A 12782-nucleotide genomic window follows, 5' to 3' on the forward strand; every position below is an offset into this window, starting at 1 on the left:
GCTAAAGATATGGAGCTCCATTCTTCTCTCTGGCTTATATTGCCCAAGCTCTGTGGATTTCAGCTGTATTATTACCAATTGGAATGTGTTCCAAGTCTGAGGAAAGTCGAGAACAATGTGTATTTTTGAAAAAAGGCCAATTCCTGCTTGGCTGAAGTTCATAACCCGAAAAGAACCCAGTAATTCCACTATTCTGCAGCCTACAAGTTGGCTATACCTTTCACTTACCAGCATCTGTTCTGTGGTGCAGGGCATTAGTAGCATGGAGGTGGATATATTTACTGATTATTTACACTGCAATTTTCAAAGGCAGAGGAATGTTTTAATCTTAGGTGAAGTTACAGTATGAAAAAAATCAAGTCAATCTAGAAAGTAAAGGAGCTCTTGAAATAGGAAGTAAAATAACATGGCAAGGTCTGTTTGAGGTGATAGCTAGAGAATAAACATGATTGTATGTGCCATAAGATCTTCTAAGCTAACTACGTGGTTAAGAAAGGTGCTGAGCTAAGATTTTTGGGAACAAAGGAACATAGCACTGACCTAATTTCTCTCCATTAATCAACAGTAAAAGTCCCATTCTCTTCTATAGAGTAGAATTATGCTAAATTAAGCACTTCTGAAGCCCCTCAAATAAATTTTTGTGTATAAATCTGGCAGGTGTGGTAAAAGCACTGCTGATGCAGATCCCCTTTTATACTGATCTACATGTTTTTAAGAGCAATTCATGTAAGTGCGAAAGGACATTCAGATTTTAATATGCTCAAGATTACTTGTTCTTCTTTCAAGCTAATGCATTCATGTTGGCTTGTGAATGTGCATCTAAAAGCATAAAAAGGATCATTTCAAATTTCATGTTGGCTACCATACAGTTCTCAGGTAACAGCCTGAAATTTTCCAGGCTAGGTGAGACTATGAAGGCCTTCCATTAATGTAATGTATCTTCACTATCACCCCAGGCCAACAGCATTGTTACAAAGCTGTTCAATGCTTTAGCCTTGATTGTCTAGGAAGTTCATAAAACATAGTTGTCTGCTACTGCAAATTTTCTAAAAAATTAAAGTTAACATTCAGCTATAGCACATCTGTGATTTGAATCCTGAATTTAGACTGTGTTTCGTCTGGAAAAAAACTTCCAGGTTTGGAAAGGCACATCTTCCAAAGAAATTTTGTGGTAAAATCTAACACAAACAAATAATTCAGCAACTCTTCAATGCTTTTACTTTGTCAACTGTTATCCTTTAAGGAACTGAGAAGTTTCCTATATTTACAAAACCTGCACTTAAGTGCCAGATGCAGCTGGGAAACCATGATTACCGATTACAAGCGTGAAAGATAATGCAAAAGAACAACACAAGTACATAGGCAAGAGAGGATGACGAGCACATGGCTTTGATAAGTGGCACTGAATCAAATGCGGGCCTTGTGATTATTACAGAATCATCATGGTAGAAAAGGACCGCTAGGATCACCAAGTCCAACTGTCAACACACACACACACAAAAAACCAAGCAAGCAAAAAAAACCACACAAAAAACCAAACCAACCAACCAAAAAAATTGCTTCTGCAGGACACATTTTGGTATGGTTGACTTGGTAAAAGAAATCAAAGGAGGGAGACACTGGCACTTATAATTTCAAAATGTAAACCTTTCACTTCCTCCCAGCTATAATTTTCATTGTCAATTAAGCAGGATTGTTATTGATTCAGGTCAGTATTGGTCAGTCAGTACATACTGTGCATAAACACCGGGACAGATAGTTAATATTTAAGAAAGATAAGAAGAGTGTTCACTGCAGAGTGCATCACACACATACACTTAGATGTGCCAAACATCTCTGACAACTGGCGAAGCAACAGCCCACACCTGGCTGTGCAATTTGTTTGGAAATGACATGGATGGTGGCCAGCATCAGCACAGCCAGTTCTCAGCTTCTCCTACAATGCTGAGCGTGTCGGTGTTTCCAGAGTCACCAGCTCCTGCTCTAGCAGCACACTAAGAAAATCTTTTACTGAGCCAACACAAATATTTGACTTCATAGAACAGTTTGCTGGTGGGGGGACCAGATAATTAAAGAATGGGATTAAAATGATGCCTGATAATTTTAATACTGAACTATAAAAAACCTAACATCCTGCTTTGGTATCAAAAGGAAAGTTAACCCAGTCAGTAAAGCTATTAACCACAAATATCGTCCAAAAATGCAAACAACCAGTCTACTGAGGTTTGGTTAGCTAAAATTTGCAGACATTTCAATCATGAATTAAGAAAACACTTGTGGGGTTTAGTGTATCAGGTATTCAGTGTATAGGCCATATTTAATATTTTATAAGGATAACATCTTTATTAAATATTTTCATGAAGTTTTAAACTGCAAAATACAGAGAATTGAAAATTTCCATTTAAAATCTAGATTAAAACAAAATTAGGAAGAAGGGCTTTCACTGGAGAGTCTTTCAATTTTCTGCAGTGCTTATTTTAACAAACAGCCCTTTAAAATGTTGGTATATGACAGAGAAAAAAGGGAAGTAATTTTAAAAGAAGAGAAAATGAAGCTGAAAAAAGAGCAGACAGAATGGACTTATTTGATTAGCTGATTCACACTAGAGAAATTCCTGAAAACTATGCAAAAGCCTGGAAAATAAATAAGATTCTTCTGTGGGATTTCCTTTTCCTTGGTGCTTGTGTTTATTTGACCATACAGCAACCGTTTCTCTGTTCCTCTGAAGAAGCCCTTAAGCTTGGCCCTGTTGTGTGGGAAACAGCTCACTTCTATTTTTCACCTAGATGGTGATCACTCCCTGTATTTAGGCTTCTGCATCATGGAGAGATGAGAAAAATATCACAAGAGAAGGAAAAATCTGCAATTCCATTGTCAAGCAAAAGACATCAGAGCCTAGTGGTACAATCTTTTTTCAGAACCAGCATCATTGATGTAACTTTTGGATGGCAATGAGCGCAGCAAAGTAGTCGAGAAATGTTTCTTGGATTTAGACAACTGCCAACACTGATTAAGTATTTCTTCAGTGCCCACATTTCTCACACAGGTGTTGAGGATGTCTAAGCACATTATACATACAAAAGGAAAACGCAGAGAAGGCATGCATCATCAACTACTTTTCTTAATCCTTATAAATACACTTGGAATAACAGCAAGATTGAAAACACCTCCTTGGTGAATGTATTTCAACATTCCTGATGGGCTGCTAGATATTAAAGAAGATCTTACATACTTTCTGCAAGAACCTACCTTTGCCTGAACTTCTACTGCATGCAATCTTACAGCAGACTAGACTTGGAAATAAAAGATGGTTAAGAGGACCCCAAAATCTCTGTGAATGTATAAACTGATTGCACAGTCCACCAACATCAGGCTGACACAAGTTCACACATGAAAATTTATTTAGACAAGATGCATCTATTGATTCTTCAGGTGACTTAGACTCTTCTACATCATTCAAAGCTTACATATAAAGTAGATGAAGAAGTGTGTCCATGAATATGTAATTCTGGTTGAAAGACTCCTGTGAATCCCAAGAATAGACGGGACTACAGATTTTATTAGAACATTGATACGTTTTTCATGTGTAGTAGCTTCCTTGCCTAGTTGTCTGGGCCAGCTCCCATATTACTAAGATTCTCGTAATTTTCCATGTTCTGTCTATAACATTTTTCTAGAAAACACAGGAAAGGAGCAGATGGAAAAACCCAAACTGATATATAAACCGTGCACTTAAGCATTACTGTTTATATGTCATGTTTGTATAATCCCTAGCACAAAGAGACAAACAAATCAGTAATTCCTGTGAGATTATCCAGTGGAATATCAGTTGTGCCATACTTAGTAGGAAAACAAAAACCCACCTGAATTCTACAAGCCTGGATCAGTAGGTGCTACATACATACGAAGGACTCTGCACATCTGAGTTATTTCCAAAGGCAAGCAGGAAGTACATAGTAAAATAAGCCAGGCCAGCTGAGAAATCAACACTCAGGAGCTCCATAGCATTAATTATTCTCAACAAATGAAATTGTTAATAGGCACTTTTGAAAACGACAGATAGCCTGAATGTACTTCATAGGACACAGGATATTGGCAGTAGTCAAAACTTCTGTATCAGATGTGTGTGTAAGAGAAATGCTAAAGAGGCAAGGTGATAAGACATGTGTACAATGTCATGCACGTGTCATGTGGGCAGGAGGCTGCGAGGGTCCTTGTCCCACCAAGCAGGCAGCCATCCATGGGCCCATGAGACCTCAACTCCCAGCTGCTACCACTAACTCTGCAAGCATAATACTGCTGTTCCTCAGCCAAATCCTCTCCTGACTACTTTACACCAAGCTGAACAGCATCCAAGAGAACAAAAAGAGAGAGTTAAACTTTTAATTATGTTTTTCCCTGTGCAGGGTTACAGGGTGTATTAGCCTCAACAGAACAAGTTTTCCAACAGTGATGGGACTTGGAGCATAGATCCACCAGAGTATAACCACTTTCCAGAGGCAGCACTCTGAAACAAAATCAGCCAAAAAGGTGTCCAAATGCTATAAAAATGAGGGAGGCAACTGTATTTATGCATCAATAAAATGAGTATATTTTACTCAAGTATCCACAAGACACTTCTTCTAGCCAGCATGGGTGGGGGTTCAGTTCTGCTTTTTGTTTTCCAAAGAAGATTCCTGGATTTCTATGAGAAAAATTATATTGTGTTAAAACTGAGAAAGAACTTCTCTTTCTGAGCAAGATTTCTCTCCAGGAAAACATCACAGACTATACTGACACTTCAGCATATGCTCTGTTGCTACTGGAGAAGGCCAGTGCATAGCCAAAGCTGGCCGACGCTTCTTTCAGCTTTACTCAAAAGCATTCACAACTGGACTGAGATTTTTGACATTTGCTTAACACAGGTTACTGTCTTCTCCTGAGCCTCTACATGGGGCAATTCCACTGCTTTGCAATGCAGAATGAAAGATACAGGACAGTGACTGTACATTTTAAAGTTACGGCCTGCAAAAAGTGTAGGTAATTTCTTCACACATGCTATTTTTTCTTTGATTTCCTTTGACAGCCACCATTCACCACTAATTAAAGCAGGTCTTGAAACAAAACTGCTCTGAATAAACTTGCAGAAGTGAAGGCTAAACCCTTCCTCGGTCTCTTTCTTCAAACCTCTTCTGAGCCCTCCCTGTTAATTCAGACACTGGCAGGTAACATAGTCTTTCAGTCATGTTATGCAACTTGGCTTCAAACGAGTGCAGAACTAATATGTTTCTCCAGATAGATTTGCTTTCCCAGGCTCCCGCCTTCTCAGCAATGTGAGGTACTTTGTGTAGAGTTGTCTCAATTTCTTTTGAACCCCCATTTTTTTTTAAATACTTTGGGTTTTTTTCAGAGATAGGAAAAGTCAGTTGTATATTTATTTTGAGCTATCAAACACACTAAAAAGAACCTATCTGGGATTCCAGGCACCATGGCTAAATAATAAAAATACAGTGAGTCTTATGCAAACAAATGTGTGCACAGCAGCTGCCTCAAAATCATGCAGGACAAAAAAAAAAATTATTCCCACCACAGCTACCCCAGAAAAAAAACCTCAGTGGTTGATACAGCCCTTCTCACTCTGAAAGCATCAGACTTTGCTTTTAGCCCCCCAAATATTGAACAATCCAAACATTGTATTTTGTCACCTTCTGTTTTGGTATGTTCATGTATGCAATCTGAAATAGTTCATTGTTCAGAGTCCTGAGTGTACCAAACACAGATTTATCTTTCAATTCCATCTTTAAATCTCTAATTTTAAATCTACAGCTTTACAGATTTATGTAGTTAGAAATTTATTTCTCCCCAGAAATGGCTATTTGATATCAACCAGTAGAACAAAACATATCTCCTGTCTTTGGTTTCTTTTTCACAGCTTGACTAATGTGTCAAATTGCCTATATTTTAAGAAAGGAGATGCAGTATATCTGAGAAATAAAATAGCACAGTCCTTAGTAGGTGTTCACATTCTTCAGCTTGCCATCTTTTACCCATTTGAAGCAAATATTTTTTATCACCACATGTCGATAAAAACTGAGAGCCAATAAAACTGCACAGCTTGCATTGTGGGACACAGTTAAACAGAAATACATGGATGACATCCAGTTACTTTAAGGAACAGTGAGTATAACTCAGTGGAAGGCAAAAGAAACTCATTTGCCACCAAGGTTTGGTTGTTTGGGGTTTTTTTTTGTAAAAAAAGTAAAATAAAATAAAAATGGTGTTAGTAGTATATTGTTGAAAAGCAAAGGTTAAAATCACCACCATTCCTGCAATAGAAAGCTTTAAATGTGGTGTTTGTTCACAACTTGATTTGCCTATATTTTTGTAATCACCTGTCTGTCTTTACTCTTTGAGATTCTAGGCTGGCATAATTTCTGCAGAGTCTAATGCAGGCAGTATTAAGAGCTTTTTGTTATTCTAGGGCAAGGCATTTTTTAAGTACTAAGTAACAGCTATTTTGGCTGGCCGACACAGTCTACAGCCTAAAGACACACGATTATGCCTTCAGAAAGACAACAGCCAGAGCACATGATGGTCATTTACTATAACCCTCTTCTCCCCATTAGCCTCTTTGCTTGGGGACAAAAGACAGTTCCAGGAACAGTGTATCTGAGCTCACGACACCTGCTATGAGATGTACAGCACGGCTTCCACAGCCTGTCTGAACAACAGACGTCAGTCACCTCCAGACAACCTCCAGCAACTTGCTATATTTCCGTTTAAGTCCTCAAAACAAAACAACATGAGAAGCCAAACCAAGGCAGATCAAACAAACTTTCCTTATGTTCAGTCAATCACTCCTTCAGAGAAGCCCACCGGGCATTTCAGAAAAGAATAACTACTCCAAGGCAAAGGAACCAAATAAAGACAATTCTGAGGCAAATAAAAATAAACTCTTTCACACTGCCAGCAGCACAAAGGTATTTCCAACCACTCTGCCACTCCAACACACCCCATCTTATAACCCTCTCCAGAGAGAGGGACAGAGGGAGAGTGGAACCAATTGCATGAGACACAGCCCTCAAGATCACAGACAAACCATAGGATGAATAAGACACTGGAGCCAAAGGATGAAAAAAACATCGGAATAAGCAAACCAAAACCTTAAGAAAACACACTCTTGAAAATTTAACCCAACAGCTCAGATAATCCTGTAATATCATGTTTGCTCTTACCTTTGCCATCTGCGCCTGCACGCCATTTGCTTTGAGAGATGCTACTGCTTTCTGTGCTGCTGCCGGACTATCAAAATCTACAAAACCATAACCTGAAAAATAAACAGTAAAATAGACATTTTCATTATTATCTATCTGTATGTGCATAGATAAAGATTTTATTTTCATCAAGGAAGAAACCCATTCTACATTTTCACATTTTTTCATAGCCTTCCAGGAGCACTGTTACCAACCATCACTCCCCTATTTCTCACACCTTTCCCTCTGAACCTAGTGGGGTTTAAGGAAATGCAATGATCTGAAGCTTCAAGGTGAAGGAAGGTATGAAGCAGAGGGGAAGAGAAGGCAGCAGATAAAAGGTCCCTGGCAGCAGGAGGGTACATGCCTGTAGGGCTCTGGTACTATAGAGCCCTACCCCATCTTTTCCATAAAAAGAGGTAGCAGGATGGACCTCCTTGGGCTACAAAGTTACAAATTGCAGTGGCTAGTCTCATGAGAAAACAACACCCTTTCCCTGTCCCTTGAAACACTACAAGGATTCAGCTTCAGAAGAGGAGGATAGTGAGTCTGTGCACCAGGCTGGGGCCATCTGTGTCAGGGCATGGAATGAAGCCTTCCAGCAGGCGGGAGCAATTAAGGGAGAAATCGCAACCTGCACTGTACAAGTGACTGCCAGATAGCTCTAGAAGATGGTAAGATAATGAAGTCAAAGCCTGGTGAAACCACATCCCTTTCATCTCTCCTGCCGTCTTTGCTGGAACAAGGGCCAGGTCCCTACCAGGAACTGCTTCAGGATGTCATCTGAACCGCAGCTTAGTGAGGTTAGATCTTAGGGATTGTCAAGGGATAATAATCTGCTTTTAAGTGGCTTTCCTATTCCCAGTATTTGCATTAGTTTAGTTTATTAATCAGTCAGTTACTTCTTTTCTTCCTCTTCATTTTTTCTTCCTTTAACCAGCAAGACTGCTATTCCCAAGCAAGATCAGTGCTGTTAAGCCTCTACTGGATATCAACAATCCTGGAAGTAATTTTATTTTCCTAAAGATACAAAGGAGAGCAAAGAGGACAAGGAATGGACTTTTCACAGCTTCTAAGAATGGAGCTTCTCTGTTCTTCAACAGCATTCAAACATCCTGCTCATAAAGATTTGAACCAAGTTAGGAAGATTTAAATATCTCACCAAGCACTTATTTAGACAGCTGCACATATTTCACAATCCTTGCAGGGAAAAGCCCGACCTACATCTTACTAAGCAATTACAGCACAGGTAGGCACGTGCTGCTCAGACAAGCTGTGGCCAGGGGCCACCTTTTTGGCATCTCCCTGGGAAGCCATAAGGACAAAACTGAACTGCCAAAGAGCTTTAATAATATTAGCACAAGCATATTTATAGCATAGCAGCTCCTTTGCAGACATCTCAATTTACTAGGTCAATACACATAATACAGGAGGCAACCACAGATATGCTTTGCAGCCATATCTATTCTTCCTGCTCCTGGGAGGCCTCATTGCCTTCCTCTCTGTGCCAAATCTAGGTAGAAGAGTGTATGCTTGTGACAACCTTGCTCCCCAAGTTATAAATATATCTTTATTAGTATTTTGGTATGTATGCATTACTCAATACAGTGATTAATCCAATTCTGAAAGAATTTTGTGTACATAGACTTTTCAGTTTTCTTGGCTTAAATGTCATTCACAAAGCTTTGAGAAAATGAAAAATATGTAAGAAAAACAAAACAGCAAAAAAAATGGTTAAAGAAGCTGTTGATTTACTTTAAAATTATGAAAAACATTATTTTGATTACAAAGTCAAGATATGAACCTTCTGTTACTGTCTTCCATTCGTTTTCTGTTTGGGTTTGTTTGGTTTGTGTTGATTTTTTGATAGGGCATTAATACAAATTGAAGGAAATCCTTGAAAAACTGTACACCAAGACAGCTGATCTAATAAACACCACCATGAAGTGCACTGGAGTTCGGTCAACTGGGGGACATGAGGGTGCTTCACCTGCTCAGAATCCCCTATTTGATTTTCCCTTCTTATTGGTACTGATCATGCCATTTTCAACTCAGCTTGTTCTACATCACATTTTGCTTTGCAGTGCTATCCAAGCTCTCTCTTCACTGCAGAGCAGCAGGGAAGTTGATGCTGCTTTGAACCAAAAAACATGCTACAAGAAAACGAAAAGTCCTCCCTGGATTTCTTCAGTTCCTTTGCCTTTTGGGAGAGCTGCTTCTGGGAGGAAGCAGGAGATACAATTTAATGCAGTTTCCACCTTGCTAGATGAGAGAAGCTGACAAGAAACCAGGCCTGCCAAATGGGAAACCTGAAATGCCTTGGGGACGCTCTGGATTAAACTCAGAGCAAATTATTTTTTAGGATAGAAAGGTGCTCCTCTCAGGAGATTAAATGTCTTTATTTTTCACCATCTTGGTGCCCAAAAACTAACAGGTGAAAGTGCAAAACTAAGTTTTATTAGAGGCATTAAAAACAGATAATAGAGTTAAGATTTTTATATTTAACATCACTATACAGTGCAGGATTAATGTATATAGTAACAGAAGGGAAATTATTTTTAATACCACGTTCTAGATAGCACAGTTAAGTATTCACAGCTAAGTTAGTATTGCTTGTAAATATAAACCACAATGTCTAAGAATATTCTTGTATTGAATTTTAGAGATGAGGCTTATCTAACAATAACTTATTGAAGATTAACATCAGTCCATAATATCTAAACCTAATAGTATCTTCTAAACTTTTATTCAATAGGCACAAGGGGTTACATAACAGTATCAGAGATCCAGTGAGAGTTGCAAGACAAAAGTACTTGCATCTTTAGCTGCCCATTACGCATTCTAGTACTACTATTCTCAGTCTCACTGCAAAGCTGCTCTTTTTCCTTCCCGCAAGTTCATTTTCATTCCAAGTATCTTTTTCTGGCCTTCCCTGCTCCCAACACATCTCTCCACCACACACAGAACATCAGGACAAAATCACTCCATGGCTGAAAACCTGTCCAAAGAACATCAATCTGTTGCAAGGGAAGCCAAGTTCCCAGGCTGTTTCAGCTTTCAAGTATCCTTACAAGAACCCTGCAATGCTACACAACAGAAAACCAGGCATGCTGCCTTATTGTACAGTTCACGTACTTCCATGTAGATGTTTATGGTCTATATTGGTGACCTACGCTTACTTACTTTATGTATTTATTATCCCACTTCATTTTTTGGGTCTCAGGCACTGACAGAGTGCTAGGGTTTTTTGTTCAGGTTTTGGGGTTTTTTGGTTTTGTTTTATACACTTTTCAGGTTAGGTCAAGTTTAGACCCCACAGAAGCTAAAGCTGGGTCTTGGAACATCCACCTCCAGCTCTCCCCATAGCATAAATGAATCCCTGAGTAGTCCTTCCCTCCTGCCCAGGCTGTGGCTGGAGCAGTCTCAGGTTGTGCTCCCCTCCAGCCCCACGCTAGCAGAGCCAGGACGCATTGGCTACCCCTAGTAGGGACATCACAGGCTGCTTTGGCTGATCAGGCACCCATCCCTGTTCAGGTAACTATTCCCTGACTCCTTAAAAAAGGCAGCAGTCTAGGAGTGTTCCCCCAGAGGGATTCAGACCAGGGTCTGCCAACCAGACACTGCTGCTGTAGGAGAACATCTTACATTTCTTTTTCCTCTTTTAAAAACAAGTGCAAGCCCCATCAGCCCCACCCTCTGCTAGACTCAAATTCCACAGTTTTGTGGGTTTTTTGCATGTGTGCACTGCCTCGTAAACATTTTGGTCAATGGATTATACTTCTCCCCGCCAGTTTTTGTGCAGAACGTAATGAAAAATGCACTTGGACTCTAAACTGGGAACTTCAGACCCTGCTCACAAGAATCCATCACCACCACAGTAAACTCAAACCAAAACTATTTCCCCTTTATTCATGAAGTATCCTGCCCTTTTCCTTTAAGAGCTCCAAATGGAAATAGGGAAAGCTGTGTTATCCTCCGATGCTTCACGAGACGGGAATTCAATTTATCACTAATATGAGCCCCCCCAGCTCAAGTGTACTCACACTGAGTACACTCACACTGAGGGTGACTTCAGGACTCCAATGCTACAAGAAGTATTCCAGGATCCCAATTTATTTTTTTATTATTTTTTTTTTTGGTAGAACAATGTATTTATAGTTTATACATGCAAACACACACAGAAAAACCCCAAAGATAAGACTATCTAGATTAATTGTTAAACCTTTCATCTAAGAAATAAAATGCCTGTAATTTTGTTTTGGCTTGATGCCAATAGAGCTAAATAATTAAATTTAAGGAATGAAACCAGTGTTTTTGTACCTGTGGGGGAAAGAAAACAGCTAAGCATCAGTAAGCACAGGTTTATAGCTAGCTGCAGTAAGTGCTACCCAAATACACTGGCAGACACTAGACATCTCCATCTCCTATAACCTAAACGGCTGGGGGCCTCCCAGTCTCAGTTTCTCAGTTCCATAATTAAGCTTGGCAGCAGGTTCAAATGAATTAAAACTGAATGTCACTATTTCCTCAACAAATCCCTCATCCTTGTTTTTTCTTACTTGTCAGGAGAAGACCAGCAGAACAGCAATTAGTGGTAAGCAGTGCAGTGAAAAAGAACCAAGTATACACTAATTAGGTCACTCGCCAAACACATTCATTTCATTGGCAGATTTAATCAATGTTTTCCTGAAATGTCTTAAATCTCCTATGCTAATTTAAAGTTTTGTTATTGTTGTTACTTTAAACACAGATGGGATGCCTGGAGATTTTCAATTGCTTTCCACAAATCCATTTCAAAATAACAACCCCTCATATAGTATATCATCAAAATTTAGGTACAGGGTTTAGGAAATGGCCTCTAATTTTATGCCAACGTTTTTGTGCCTACAAATACCTATGGGTGCAATTTTCTGGATTTAAGTAATTGCAGGTGTGCAGAGCTCTCAGACATCTAACTCTGAATTGCCCTGACTGATCGGGTACTTAAGAGTAATGCCAAACAATTTAAAGGGACTGCTTGCCACTTTTGGTTCCCACCATAATCGTTAAGTGCTGGAGGGGTGACACACAGCAAAGGTGAGCTCCCACTGGCACATGTAGGCTTCACAATCCCCATCTGAGGAGAGCTTCACTCACATAGTGACAGGAGTGAGGGTCGGGCTGCCTTTTTGGAGAACTGGCACAAAAAAGGCAGCATTAATTACTGGAAGTAAATGGGATCAGAAGTTTCAGGGTGTCCTGCAAGTTTGGTCACCCAAATGCACACTACGGCACTTTTCGCATGGAAGACTCTCTGTCTGCAAACGTCATTGCTGACACTATTGGAAAGGGAGCTGCCATGGCTGCTGAACTAATGCACACCTGCCCAGCTCTGCCCTCCTTCCTGCCTTGACCACTTGCCCCCAGGTCCTCACAGCAGCTCCCTTCTTCTTGCAGATGCTGTAGCCCCCCTGAACCTGCCCACCCACAGCCCTGTGACCACCAAGGGGTGTGTAAGGGCAACCACGCAGCCAGCCACAGCTCTGCACCCATCACAGCTCTGTCCTGATG

General features: G+C 39.9%; 1 protein-coding gene across 2 annotated transcripts in view; it reads right to left on the reverse strand.

Annotated features, from left to right (window-relative positions):
- RBMS3 (RNA binding motif, single stranded interacting protein 3) overlaps positions 1-12782 on the reverse strand; it is a 344868-nt gene that overhangs the window by 250152 nt on the left and 81934 nt on the right. For both annotated transcript variants that reach the window (XM_010007500.1, XM_010007501.1), the window contains exon 3: positions 7215-7306. In XM_010007500.1, coding sequence (XP_010005802.1) covers positions 7215-7306 — 92 coding nt within the window. The remainder of the gene's footprint in view (positions 1-7214; positions 7307-12782) is intronic.

The sequence above is a fragment of the Chaetura pelagica genome, unplaced genomic scaffold (assembly GCF_000747805.2).
Source record: "Chaetura pelagica isolate M959 unplaced genomic scaffold, ChaPel_1.0 scaffold10, whole genome shotgun sequence".
NCBI lineage: Eukaryota > Metazoa > Chordata > Aves > Apodiformes > Apodidae > Chaetura > Chaetura pelagica.